Genomic DNA, 15,438 nt, shown 5'->3' on the forward strand with positions numbered 1-15,438 from the left:
CTTATTGCAACAACAGTACTAGTAATGATTGAACTCTCAATCCACAAAATAACATGTGTAGACGGAATAACCAATGGAACAATCTACCGGAAATAATGTGACAAAGACAAAAACCAACAAATGATCGATGAACACTATTTAGAGAAGGAAACTAGGACATTCCGGACATGTAATGAGAAATGATTGCAAAATTATTGAAAACAGGACAAATTTATCAAAGAAGAGTTAGTTTTTACACACTCAATTTTCCAGTAACAAGTTAACTTTTCAGGGTGAAGCTATTAGAGATTGGATTAAGTTTTTGTATTTGGCCACTAAACCAGCAAAAATTTTGGTAATGAAAACAACAAAATCTTCATATGTTGCTTATAACCAAATCTAAATGAATCAGTAAACTCTTCCTTACGATATACCGTTTTAATTTTTCAAAGAAACTTTCACAGGCTACTGTAATTCTTTTACTTCTGCATTCCTCCTTCTTCGGTTTTTGTTGAGTCGAACTAGCTAACGTTTCACTCCTGTTGCCTTCTTCAAAGCTTGACTGAAACTGTCTCATATTTTACTCTGTACCTGCTTATGTATTGTTCGAGGGGGCGGAAATAAATGTGGGGCATAAACACCGTCTCGGGTGACTGATTCCCATATTGGTGTTCTTAGGTTGCTATAGACTCTCTGATTTTTTGAGTTTTGTCTAATAAAATTTTATGTTCGGTTTGGTGATTGTGTTCGGCAACTGCTGATGAGTTTATTTGCCTCAATCTTAAGACTTTTTCATGTTCTTTGAGCCTAGTTGATATTTTTCGTCCGGTCTCTCCAATGTATTCTTTGCCGCATATACATGGAATGCTGTAAAGGCCTGGCATCTCAAATGGAATTTGGTCTTTGACGGATCGAAGATGTTGAGAGATGTTTGGACAAGTGATAAATGTGGTTTTGACGTCATTTGTTTAATAATTTTGATATGTGGTCAGTGAGGTGTTGAATATAAGGAAGGACAACAGTGGCAAGTGTGGGAATGCTTTCGGTTTCATTGCTATTGGAAGGTTATGGGGAAGTGTATTTTGTGATGGAACGCCTTAATATCTTTAATGTGGAAACTATTAGAGAGAAGAGCAAAGGTAAGGTGTTTTAATTCTGAGTTCAATGACGCAGACTGAGATAGTTTTACGACTCTGTAAACAAGAGAGTTGATAACCGTCTGGGTGCGTAGATTTTCTGTAAACACATTGATCCAATGTTAGGTCTGATTTTCTATTGATAAGAATATCTAAGAATGAAAGGTTGTCATTAGTTTCCAACTCAATGGTAAAACGTATGTTAGGGTGTATACAGTTTAAATCTAAAATCTACTAGAGATGCCTAACCATGAGGCCAAATAACAAAGTGTCATCTACGAAGAGTTTCCATAATTTTGGTTTTAGATGGAAAGTGTCGAGAGTTTTCTTCTCAAACGCTTCCATAAATATATTCGCGATGGCTGGTGATAGTGGAGAACCCATAGCTGTTCCCAACAAGCATTTTTCAATTAAGGTGAGAAGGTTTGGTTCCAGGCTCTCGGATTTTATTATATCTGAAATGATGGTGAGAGTTTCAGCAATAGGAACTTTAGTAAAGAGGGATTCTACGTCGAACCTAACAAGATTATGTTGTATATCTAATGTAATGCTTTTTATTTGTTCAATGAAGTGAAAAGAATTATGTACTGTTAGTTTTCCCTGTAAAGGTATTAAGGAAGCTAGATATTTTGCTAGAGAATATACCAATGGTGCTGACAATAGGTCGAAGGGGTAATCCTGGTTTGTGAATCTTTGAGCCTCCGTAGAGACGAGGAATTTTAGAGTCATGAGAAGAAGACTTAATGATAGATTTAAGGATGCGTTCTATAGATGACGTAGGATCTTTTTTAAGTTGACGATATGATCCGTCTGTAAGAATATCTTGAATCTTTTTCTTATATTCATTTGTGTTCATGATCGCCGTAGCATTTCCTTTATCTGCTTTTAGGATTACGATGTCGGGATTAGATTTTAGAGATTTTAGGACAGTGCGTTCAGGCTTTGCAATATTAGATTTAAGGGGTTTTAAAAAATCAGAGTTTACAGCACTCCATTCATATTCGGCCAAGAGTACATTGGAAAGACCAGACTAAAAATATCAACTAAGCCCAAAGAACATGAAAGAGCATTAAGACTAAGACAAATAAGCTCATCTAACACAATCACGAAACCGGACATAACATTTTATTGGACAAAATTAAAATTCTTGTATGTAGTCAATTCTTCTACCAACGAAAAATCCGAGATTCTATAGAAATATCTAATCAACCTAACAATCTTAACCGCGACTCAGGTGTCTTACCCCTCAATTAGCTCCGCCCCGCAACCAATATAAAAGCAGGTACAGAGTAAATGCGAGCCAGTTTCAGTCAAGCTCTGAAGAAGCCAATAGAATGATTGGCGAAAGGCTAGCTAATTTGAGTCAACAAAAACTGACGCAAGGAAGAATCCAGAAGTTTTATAAAAATATATATCGTTTTCTTAACCTTTTATGTTAATTAAATTGTTATATTAATCCATATTAGCGCGCTTTTTATAAATCAAGTTGAATTCGCCTATTAGGTAGGTTGATCTAATATATTAAGAACGCATTGGAAAGCTTAAACTGATTTCCAATTTAAGAGTACAACATCCATGACTAAAAGATTTTCCTAGAAAAGCAATACAAAATCTTATGTAGGTAAGTGATCTATAATGTATGTCGTCTCAGTTGAGTATTGGTTGATTTGTAGAGGTTTTTGAAATCGGGGTAAGCTGTCAGTTTTATGAACCAGTGTTTTCTTAACCGTCGAAGCTTTGGAGTTATTTCCATTATTATAATTACCAACTTACTATTATTCAATTGTTTTTCAAGACATAATATGCAATTTTTATTGAGGTACCATATACCTTTTATTACAAATTATTTCCTACCAAACACTAGTCACTTGCGATGTTCAGCGACGACGAAGTTGAAATCGGCGTCGCTCGTTGTCGGTTGCTGCCAAAATTATAATTTTGAATGTATTTCTATTTCTGAAATCGTATGCCATAGTTCATGATAATAATAGAGGAATCTCACCGCCTTCAGCATTTGTATGTACGAGGTATCGAAGTCCGAATCAATTTATTGAGAGTTACAAAGAGAAATCCAAGCGAGGTAGGCCTGCGGTTAGACCATCATAAAAATTTACCAAAGTTAAATTCTCGATTGTGTCGTAAAACGGTATATTGTTCGGAAGAGTCTACTAGTTTAATCAGAAAATTAATTATCCAGATCTGAATTTTACCTTTCCGAAAAGCACTTCGCAATGGGTACAAAGCGAAACATATAAAATGAAAAATACTCCCAGTAAATATGCGCAACTGCAACCTGGAGAGCTTAATACCACGTCAGAATTTATCGGTCGATTATTTAGATATTCCGTTACATGTCGTATCAACATAACTCCCCGTCATCGTTTGAAATACGGAATATAACAGCGTAAGGGATTTTGAACGTTACTCAGCAAATAACTGACTCGAAATATCAAGCCCACCAACCAACTAACTTATCTGCTTTGGCAGATCTACAAATCTCTACCACGTTTTGCGATAAGGAGGTAGACCGTCAACCGTGAGCCGAGCTTATTATTCCTCATTGACCGTATCGCGTACGGACGGAAAGACCTCGTGTGACAGTAGCCTTGTAAGCCCAATGTGCGTTGAATTTTACTATAAGGAACGCGCTGTTGTCAGTTCCACCTAAATGAATAAGCTTGGGATGAGACATTGATCTCTTATCAGGTTGTCTCGACAGTCAAACAAAATTGACACACCACCCTAATGTCGATATTATGTTTTAGAATTATCCATGGTCTAATCCAAAAAAAAAAATGTAAAAATTTCAATGACTGTATCACTAAGCAAGGTTGCCATGTGTAGAGGGTAACAGGATCAGTTTGATGAGATTGATGAAATTAGTTATGAAACACTACATTCGTTCCTCTTCGTTCAATTTTAGATCTACCAAACCACCGACCACCAATTAAAATTTAAATTAAAAATAAAATTAAAGTGTATGTCTCACATATAATGAAAGCAACTAAACCAACCATAAAGTTCTTCTGTTGATTGGCACTAAAAACTCATCAGTTATCGTCTGATGCTGACTCGGCCTTAGTTGTTATGTTATCATTTAAAATAATATTATTCACACAAATATTCTTTCTGCTAGGGCATCTCTTTAAGCGAGATCTATATAGTTTTTGATATTTTCTAGTATCCGTTTTAATCGATATCACAGAGAACTGCGAAGTTTGGCAACACTAGCTAGGCTGCGTGTTAATGTCGGCCGGAGTTGGTTAACACGCAATGTTGGGAGCTACAAGCACCGTTGGTCTGCTGATCGTGACCCTCCTTGATTTATATTGACACAGAATTTACCGCAATTTTTAATTAAAACTTATCTGTGTTGTAAATGTTTTCTCCTTGCTGACCAGTATGATGATTGGAGTTGGATATGTAATCAGAATTGCCCGAAAAGCGACGGTCAGATGATGGGCAATGAAGATAATGGGAAATGACTAAAGAGTGGCTCAGATTTGGTGATACGGGCTGATCCACAATACAATTTAAACATTCTAGAAGCAGTTTCTATAGGTAAACAACATTTAGTAATTGTATTGGAAGCCATGATCTTATACTTTAATCTCTGCACTTGCAAGATAAGCGAATTTTCAATGCGTTCCTACAAATCAGAAATTGAAAAACTATTATCGATTATTGATAAACTTGAATAACGAATGTAGAAACATGACGGCTAACATTTTTTACAACTTATCTATTTTCATATTACTCTTACTTCTATGTAAGTCTTTATTTATTACATTTTCGAATAATTAATATCTCAATTAAATCTATATCTCTATAATTATAATGACGTATAATTAATATAATATTAATTATTCTAATACATCCAATTATTAGTCTGATTAACAACCTGTACTAATGCTGCTGTCACATTATTTTCATTCGCCAAATTCGTCTGTCTGTTGTATGCAGATTATTTGTGACATTATTTTAGGGAATGTGTAAGGTTCAAAATCTGAAATAGGAAATTTAGCGGAAACTATCATTGCAAATTATCTGAACTTTGCGACATAACGTTTAAGTGATTCACCTTGTGTAATGATCCCTGTCATTCCCAATTTATTTTTATATATATATATATATATATATATATATATATATATATATATATATATATATATATATATATATATATATATATATATATATATATATATATATATATATATATGTATGTATGTATTTCTCCGATTCATCAGAATACTTGTTTACAAAATCGCATACAAGTATTTCAAGTATTGTTGGAGAGAAAAACATTTTGTTTTATATAATAACGATAGAATATTACTGGATAGAATATTACTGCTCTTGAACATTTAAGCATATATTCATGATCTTGTATTATAAAATATGGTCTAAATGAAATAAACGAAACAAATTTAATAATGTGTTTCTGATCTTTCTCAAAGACGTGATTTTCAATATGTAAATTTTTCAAAAAACATATTGATAAAATATTTAAGGATTAGGCGATTAGATAAACGGGTTTAAACGGTAGCAATATTATACGGCCTAAAGCTTATATTAATATGATACGCGTCAAATCTTCTTTGCAATATTAGTAACGGTATTATTAGATTTCAGATAACGATTTATTTATTTTAATACCAGGCTTTAATATCTGTCTCTTATATTTATTTTGTAGGACGCTTATCTGAAACACACAAGTCTTATCTAGATGGAATATGCAGATTATATGCCAGAAACATGTTTTTTCGACAATTTTGTTTTACAGTCTTGGTGGTTAATTGGTATGACTGTAAGCAAATAAGGCTTTTATGCACAAGGTCCTGGAATTGGCTAATCAACAACTAAATTTCTGTATTTCAAACTAATAGAACGCGAAAACGAGTCTCTCTAACAGAAAATGTGTTCCAACAGATAACGCTCTTATCAGCGTTGCCATAAAAATTTCGAGTACGTAATTTATGTTAACACTTAAAAAATTGCTATTATCGCATGTTTTTTCCCGAAATTGTAGAGGTTTTCGGCTGACTGAATCAATGTTCTAATGTCGAGGAACGCCATTCACTTCAAAATTTGGTTTTCCTCTGATTGACACGTGTTTACTATTGTGATATGAATATTTTCGACACCTGAAAACGCTCGACATTTGAAACGATAAATACAAAAAGAAACATTCCTTAAAAAATAGACCATGTATACGCAAATAAAAACCGACTGCATGCGGCGATGTCAAATTTGAAAGGCCACTTTGATCCGATCTGGACGTGTTCGCGATGCACGCCATTTGATAAGCCTCGCGCCACTAAAAGCTTTCTGTACATATACAGTACGATCAAGTAGTTAAACGCCTTAAAAATAATACTTAAATAATAACTTATAATGCATATATAATGTCACCAGTTTTGTACTAAAACAATAAAAATAGTATTATTCCTGTCTAGAAAGAAAACAATCATTCAAAAAAATTAAAACAAAATGTTAATTATAATTGGGTGGTTTTTTATCTACCACAAATTTGCAGGAAAATAACTGTTTTTCAAACTAAAAAACGGTGGATTCTAAAAATCGTCTGATTACTTTGAATAAAGAAAGTTTGCGAAGTCCACAATCTTCTAATAGGTAAATAATATCCGAGAGAAACTACAAAATTGCTCGTAGAAACAGTGTTCCTAACTGAACTGCCAGATATTGAAATCAACTTTATTACATTTACAATTAATTATATTATATTTAATTATTAAAATGCAAATCATCACAAAGTAACGTGCTTTTATGTTCGACGATATCTCAACTAGATTTAGAATTAATTAACAGGTTACAATTCCAGGTATACTTTTGAAAATTGGTTTTTGTGTTTCACATAATACAATGTACGTTACATAATTTTGGACACGAGACCCTAATCCATTTTTGCAATAAACTCTCAGTTTCAAGCAGGAAAAAAGTATGAGTAAATTTTTGTCGCCAATACACACATTTTTAAGGAATTAGTTATTATCTCTCTATATAAATCACTAGTACATAGCGTAGGTAAATTCCTTGAACAGTGTATTGAAATTTGATTAAAACAATTTTTAAAAATTGCCTTATTCAACACTAAACAATTTGGTTTTAGGAAAAAAGTAGGCTCGGTATAGTCACATTTTTAATGACAGGAAATAGTGAATTACTGTTTTTCTCGATTTGGCCAAGGCATTCGACACTATTGTTGGCGAGCCTAATAAAAAACTAATTAAATCGTGATGAGGTTCGAAAAAGTTAAACTAGCTGACACCCTGAGCTGCTCTCTTCCGGTAGGCTATGGTGTGCCGCAGGGCGTGATTCTGGGCCCAATCTTGTTTACATCATTTATGAATGCAATATTTTCTATTTTACCGAAGGAAGGTATTGTCCACTATGCGATCTTTACATAAATTCAATTTTTCTATTTTACCGAAGGAAGGTATTGTCTACTATGCGATCTTTACATAAATTCCACCAAAAAGTTAAAATATTTAGGGGTAGTTTTTGATCAGAACTTTAAATGAGATTACCGCGTCGTCCTGAAAAATTCAATTATTCCATAATTTTTTTATATTACGTTAAACATTGTTAAAGAGTTCCCTTATTAGGATATAAAAATCTTTAGTAGAATCCATTTTATGTTGTATATTTTATGTGCGTATTGTATATGTGTTTGGGATGCTGCAGCAAATAAGGCTCTTCAACCGCTAGCAATTAGCCAGAAGTGTGTTTTGAAAATAATATTATTCAAAATCAAACTTCTAAAGAATTGTTTACTGAATCGAAAGTCCTAATTGTCAACAAAATCTTCATTAAAGCAGTCATTAGACTATTAAGTTTTGCACAAAATTCGTAAAGAAACAATCAGCCATTCAGTAATAATAAGATTTGTATCAAATCATGCCATGCCAGTTCCGATGGTAAAATTTACTTCAGTGCAGACGAGCCTTGTGCTTGCAGCCCCTAGAATATTTAGTGTATTTACAAATTAGGGAATATACAAAAATTAAGAGGCTTGTTGACTCCTGGTTATTTAGTGTAGACTATGATATTCTGGAAGTGATAAATTAGCTGTGAATAAAATTAAGTGGGTGATAATTTTAATAACAATTTGATTTAATTTAATTTAATAATTTTAATTTAATGGTTTTTACAAAACTTCTGGATTCCTCCTGCGTCGGTTTTTGCTTAGTCGAAATTGTTGACGTTTCGCCAATCATCCTGTTGGCTTCTTCAGAGCTTGACTGAAACTGGCCCGTATTTTACTCTGTACCTGCTTATATACTGTTTGAGAGGGGGGGGCTAATGAGGGGTATAAACACCGTCTCCGATGACTGATTCCCAAATTGGTGACAGGACGATATTTTTCGTCCGTCCGGTCTCTCCAATGTATTCTTTGCCGCATATGCATGGCTCTAGGTTCAAAGGCAACTAGGTTCAAAGAACACGAAAGAGCCTTACGACTAAGACAAATAAACTCATCCGCTGTTGCCGAACACACTCATGAAACCGGACATAAAATTTTATTTGATAAAACTAAAATTCTTGCATATAATCACTTCCTCTACCAACGAAAAATCCGAGAGTCTATAGAAATCTATAAACAACCTAACAATCTTAACCTCGACTCAGATCTCTACCTGTCACCAATTTGGTGATTTGATATATTTTTTTATATATGTTATTATTATTAATAGCATATTATGCAGCAAGTGCGGTAAACGGGTGACTTAAAAAGTTTACCGAACGTGTTGCATACTATACTTTTTCTACGACCGTCAGTTTTTGGGTACATTTTCGCAAAACAACACGAATACATTCACTGACATGACTCTCAGAATTGAAAAACATCAAAATTGAAAGCGTGGGAAATATCTCCGAAAACATCCGATTGCTCCCAAACCCGTGCGGTATAATCCCGTAGATGTCCGAAGTGGCTTAGATCCGTGAGAAACCGAAACTAAAAAAAAACGTAAAGTTGCGCTTTCCGCACGTTAGATCGGCGTGTAATTAGGCATTTTACAGACGATAGCAGAAAGATGTGCCAACTAATTTTCATAGACCCATTGTGTACATGCGTTACTCGCTCAAGCAAGTCAAGTTAACAAACGAAAGAACTTGCAAACAAAAACTTGCCTCTGAGTTTAAATTAGAGTAACTTTTTCTTGAGCCGATTTAAAGGATTTAATTAACGCGAATCGAAAGAATAAACCTGCTCGCGCCAAGGAAGCACAGACGAACGAACCGAAACCTTCTTTCATTCACTTGTCAAAATTTGTCACTCGTATTTTTGTATATAATCAACTGTGGATCGGAATGGATTTTGACCTCGATGAGCTTTACAGATGGATCGACGATCACAAAATTACACGCCAGAAACGCAACTTAAACCGAGATTTCTCGGACGCTTTGCCTTTGGCAGAAATTTTGAAGACGCATTTTCCCAAGCTGGTCGACCTTCACAACTACGCCCCGAGGAATTCATTGCAGCACAAATTGATCAATTGGGACATGATCAACAAAAAAGTGTTAAATAAATTAAAAATTAACTTGACCAGCAACGAACAGGAGCAGCTAGCTAGAGGCAAGCCAGGCGCTATAGAAAAACTACTGATGAAAATTAAGGTAAAAATTGAAAAGTCCGCCCATAAAGATGAAAGTTCTTCGACAAAAACTTTATTCTGGGATGGGGTAATCGACGACCAAACTAATCAAGGTATACTGAGAAAAAATTACTTAAAAATTACAGAATAATGTGTTTTTCTACTTTAGGCGTAGTTCCTGTTAAAATTATGAGTGGTACGAAAACGATGAATCAAAAAATGGTACCCGCTGAGGTATTTGATCGTATGGAACTCGATTTGACTGAAAAGGATAGCCAAATTGTCGCACTTAAAGATAAAGTGGAACATTTGGAAAAGATGGTTGTGGTCAAGGATGAAAGGATAAAAGATTTGACGCAACAATTACAATCAATAATCAACGATCCCGCGAAGGGGGACAATTGCATTTCACCAAGGGCCAGATTTTTTAATAAAATATTTTAGTGGTTCATTACTTTCTCAATCCACTTACCGTAATTTTTTCATTAAAACGAAATAGCAATTTTGTTGTGCCAATGGTAGTTTGAAAAAAAAAAACCTCTTAAGTTCAGGGCAGATTCGACTCAGACCTATTACAATTTTAGTACTTATTTTGTGCTAATTATTATAAATAATGTTTTTTATTGTTTAAGAAAAACGCAACGCCGCTGTCATATATTATTAAGCAAGACAGAACACACTATAAAAATAACGAAAGAGTTGTGTTTGCATTTCTTATATTTATAGGGTAAGTTTATTTGGTATTGGATTCTCAAAAGGTTAGTGTCATGTTATTACAAAAAATACACATTTGCTATACTAAAATAATTCAAAACAGATAACCTAAAACAAGGTGGCCGATATTTTTCATTCTGGATGACACAAGAGGGTTGGTTAATTAAAAAAAAACATTTTCGCTGAATGAGAGCAAGCGAAGTATGTAAAAGTCTTCCTCTGCAAGGAAACTCCAGTGAAACTATGTCATTACAAATCCATCAACCAACATAATTTTTGATAATAAACGCCTAAAAGAGAAAAATCGAGAAAACCATGTATTACTACTGCTATAATCAGTTCAGTTAATAAAAAAAGCAAATTATATTAGGCGTAGAAAAACAATCAAGATTATTTGGTTAAAAAGGAGCAACGCCTTCTATACGAAAAAAAGCTTAAGTCCCTGCTGAGGACTGCTAAAAATAGGCATGAAGATAGACAGTTCCAAAATGCTGACTGTAAAAAATAGTGGTGATATGTAAATATTGAATTAGATCGTATCACAAAAAACAGGAAAACAAATTGATAAATAAAAAATCGAATGGCAATGATCTTAAAAAGGCAAACTATTTTAACTAGTTTTTTAGCACACTGATATCTAAACTGAATGAAAGCGTGACTTCTCCAATAAGACAACATCAATTACCAGTTATATCATATCATCCGAATACAATATTTCTAGCAACAACAAATGAGACAGAAGTTGATCAGTTTATTAGTGGAATTAAAAACTGCTGCTGGGTATAGTGACATTCATGTCTGCATAATTTCATTCCTAACCCCGGTATTGACTCTCATTTGTCCACATCAATTCAGCTGTAATTTGTTCAGTTTATAAGCAAGGTGAAATAAATTTGGTGAATAACTAACGTCCGATTGCACTAATTTTAAATCTTACTAAGATTTTTGAAAAAAATATTTTTGTTAGGTTAATCAACTTTCTTAATAAACACGACATATTAAGTTTTAGAGAATTTGGTTTTCTCAAGAAGACAAGCACAGATGATGCTTTAGCTTTATTTAATAATTTTATGAAAACTTAAGTCATAGCATATCAAGTAGTGAATTTTTTAGACTACACAAAAGCTTTTGATACCGGAACGAAAATAAGGGATGTAAAGTTAAAACAAATGTTCGAGTGCCTCAGGGCTCAATACAAGGACCAATATAGTTCATCTTATATATAAATGATTTATTGGTTTTGCAAGATCCCTTAATACGCGGAATCGTGGCATGAACTTTCAATAGCCATGTCATCAACTCTGGACATTATATACTCCTGGTTCCATCATAATAAACTAGTACTCAACAGAGAGAAGTCTGTTTTTGTCTCTTTTGGAAACTATAGAGATTGTTTCACAGGATTTTGAAATAAAAAAATTAATGGTGTGAGTCAGAAAAGAGTTACTAGTAGTAAATATCTAGGAACGTGTTCACGTGGCTAACACGGTAAAAAATGCAATTATTTAGTATATGTTTTTTATAGACTCAAGGAAATACTAAAAAAAACTATTTCAAAAATAGTGAAAACTAAGTGAACATTTCAAAATGCATTATATAGGAGGTGTTTTATAGAAAACAATTAATTTAGCAAATATGTCGACCGAAAACAATTTCAATTCGGACATAACTTTCGCATGTCTCACTACCTAAAAATGTTTAAGTAAATGTTTTTTTTTTAATGTATCTACTACAATTTTATTCGTTCATTATTATATATTCGCACCTGAACTGGCGAAATCACCGATTTTATTTAAATGGTACATGAAAAAATGTATTTGCCTTCTATTTTACACTTCAAAGCATATCAGTTTAAAGGAATGCGATATTGGTCGCATACATATCAGATGAAGAGCATGGAGAAGACGGAAAAGATATTTTTCATTTAGGAAGAAAAATTACCAATATTAAACCAATCAATCGCCTAGAGTTTCCATTCGTGGAAAATTTACAACCCCGCAAAGTTGCTTCGTTTTATATAGAATACTATAATAGCAGAAAGTTAGGAAGGAACATATTTGGTTAGCTTTCATTTGTATTGCATTTCATTGGTATTATAGAATATTATTTAGCACTTTATTGCAACTAAATTTAGTGGTAGTGAGGGTATCAAATATGACCAACTGACTTTGTTGTACTTGAATTGATTTACCTACAAAACAAAAACGTGTACAGCTGGTGAACTTGAATGGAATTATCGGTTACTAATAAAGAAATGGCAACAAATAGCATGTTTTTGCAAATACAAATAAATTATGGAATTAATAGTCCATCAATTATGGTTTTTGATGTATTGTTATTAACACCCGATATTCTATATCGGCAAACAAATACACTTGTTGATTACAACATCTACATGTAAATATGTTTTAGTCAATTTAGATTTTCACAAATTACCAAATAATTATCATTTTCGAATTTTGACAATAAAATTTAATGCCGATTTAATTTTACACATTTTGATTTTTGTAATTGCACAAGAGAATTTTTTGTTTGGTTTGCATTTGCCAATGTTAGATGTAATGTTACGAATAAAAATCTAGCATTATTATTATTATTGTTATTATGTCTAGATCTTATTCATAACGATAAAAAATTGCATTGAAAAATAAAAGTTATATATATATATATATATATATATATATATATATATATATATATATATAATATATATATATATATATATATATATATAGTTATATATATATATATATATATATATATATATATATATATATATATATATATATATATATATAAATAACATTTATTTTTCAATGCAATTTTTTATTATTTAGTTTTTTAATGCGAAGGTAAGCAATTTGGTAATAAATGATTTGACTGGATTCTGAAAATGGATTCATATAAATTAGTGATGTTTCTGACGTCCTAAACCTTTCTTTCTTTCTTCAGGATTTCTTAAGAAAGCTATCTTTTCCAGTGACGTTATTAGACAGCAAATTAATATTTTACGTTGAAAATACGAACATCGACATTTAACTATTTTCGAGAGTGTTTATGTTATTCTTTAATATTATTCACGAAATATGTTGTAAATAATAATAATTAATAGGCATCCTGATGATATCGTTAAAATTAATTGTTAATTGTTAAATCACAGAAAAGTCTGGAAAATTTTCTAATAAAAATTGTGTCCAAATCTTTTCTTTTTCGGTATAAACGAATCATTAGCGCCCAGATTATTTATCATTCAAAAAAAGTTATAAATAATTTTCTATAACGCAAACAACATAAAAGTTTGGCAAATATTACTCGGCCAGATAAGTTTCAAACCTTCAGGTAGGTATAAAACTTTCATTTTTATCTGTCACCAAACCGCAGACTCTCCGCAAAGCAGTCTACGAGGTCTTGGCGTGGGCACAATCGTCTCCTTTGGGTAACTTATCTCGCCCTGTCAATGAAAAAAATAAAGAAGAGAATTCGGTGTCCATTGAACCAATTTAACACGACTGGTTCACCTGTCACTTAGTAGGCACTGTGTTGATATCGATATCATCGCAGTTTGTGGTACGAGATGCGACGTAAAAAAGTGATATTTTATTAAAGCTTTTTCGGGCTGGTGTCATTATCGCGGCCTGAAATTTGTTGATAAATTAATTAGTTTGGTATATAGCGTTAGATAATCCAAACTGAAGTTGAAGCTGAATGTGAATGGTAAGAGGTTAAATGTGTTTAAAGAAAACCAATTAAATACATGCCTCCACGAAAACTAACACAGCCACCCACTATTAAGTTGCTGTTTTGAAAATTTTTAGCAATATACTAAAGATAACACCATCAATCAATTAATTAATTATTTCAATATTTTCGAATGGAAGAACTCTGAATTTTGTATAGTGTAGAGTACCTATGCGCCCATAAAATAAAAATAGTCGTTTTAGTGTCGTAAAACATGATTCCAAGCAATGACAGATGTCAATATTTGTAAGTTTGTTGTCAGTAAACTGTCACCTTGTTTAATTTTGTTCGCTTATCATGGATGTTCGTTCATTTCTTAATACGGTAGATTTTGATGACCTTTCGTAATTCCAGCTGTGAATATGGTTGATGAAAATTTTGGTACTTTTTTCTAAGTAGGATAATAAACAAAGGTCCAATGTTTTGAGTGCAATATAAGTTTTAAAATTATAAAAGTCAAATATATACGTCAGTCAAAAGTCCAGGGGTTTGCAGAGCAGGTAATTTCAAATCAAATAGAACACTTTTTTTTTATATTTGTGAGAAACTGTGTTCCATATAAAAAACTTTTCGCTAAATAACATTTTCGCTGATTTTTTATTAATAATTAAGCAGCAAAATAGTTGATATTTTGTTGTAATAGGTAAAGAATAATTTTTGTTCATCATATCTTTATTATTTAACATCTTACATATCTAGGGCCATTAGATCGTGGCATAAATACAGCAATGGACAATGCAGCTGGCCAGTTTTTTGCGGTTTTTACCAAATCAAAGAAACAAATCTTCAAACGCATAGAGGTTGTATTCCAAACTGAAGTGAATATAGACTAAATTAAGACAAAATTATTTTTTTGCAATATGATATTATAATGCACGTACTAGTTTTATTTTAATATTAATACCAGATTGACATATTTCTTTTGCGATTACTCATAAGTAATCTGAGTACGAAGCTTTATGGAGCTTCGTACTCGCGTAAAAATATTTTTGCTATTCTTCATGCCAAAACACTTCTTGACTCAGAATGACGAGATGTATTTTATCTTTAGTTATGGAATATTTGACACTAAAACTTGAATTCAATATATAGGTGTAAAGTGTGTAGTGTAAAGCTATCGTGGTGCAATCCTAAACACTGTTAAATCTAGCGCTATGGCACAACATACTTGATTTTCTGATATTTATATATTTATATAATATAAAATAATATATTTATATAATATTTTCTTTTGAATTAGGTTTATT

At 32.5% G+C, this 15,438-nt stretch overlaps 2 protein-coding genes across 2 annotated transcripts in view; both read left to right on the forward strand.

Moving 5' to 3' along the window:
* The window catches only part of LOC132700604 (homeobox protein Hox-A1), a 62,771-nt gene that overhangs the window by 17,252 nt on the left and 30,081 nt on the right, over nucleotides 1–15,438 (forward strand). The window lies entirely within an intron of this gene.
* Nucleotides 9,424–10,183, forward strand: LOC132700606 (sperm flagellar protein 1-like). The gene is made up of 2 exons (XM_060668032.1): nucleotides 9,424–9,852; nucleotides 9,909–10,183. Exons 1-2 carry the CDS (start codon nucleotides 9,453–9,455, stop codon nucleotides 10,181–10,183), a joined length of 675 nt encoding a protein of 224 aa, XP_060524015.1. The 5' UTR covers nucleotides 9,424–9,452.

This window comes from Cylas formicarius, unplaced genomic scaffold (genome assembly GCF_029955315.1).
Source record: "Cylas formicarius isolate icCylForm1 unplaced genomic scaffold, icCylForm1.1 PGA_scaffold_4__25_contigs__length_36172078, whole genome shotgun sequence".
Taxonomy (NCBI): Eukaryota; Metazoa; Arthropoda; class Insecta; order Coleoptera; family Brentidae; genus Cylas; species Cylas formicarius.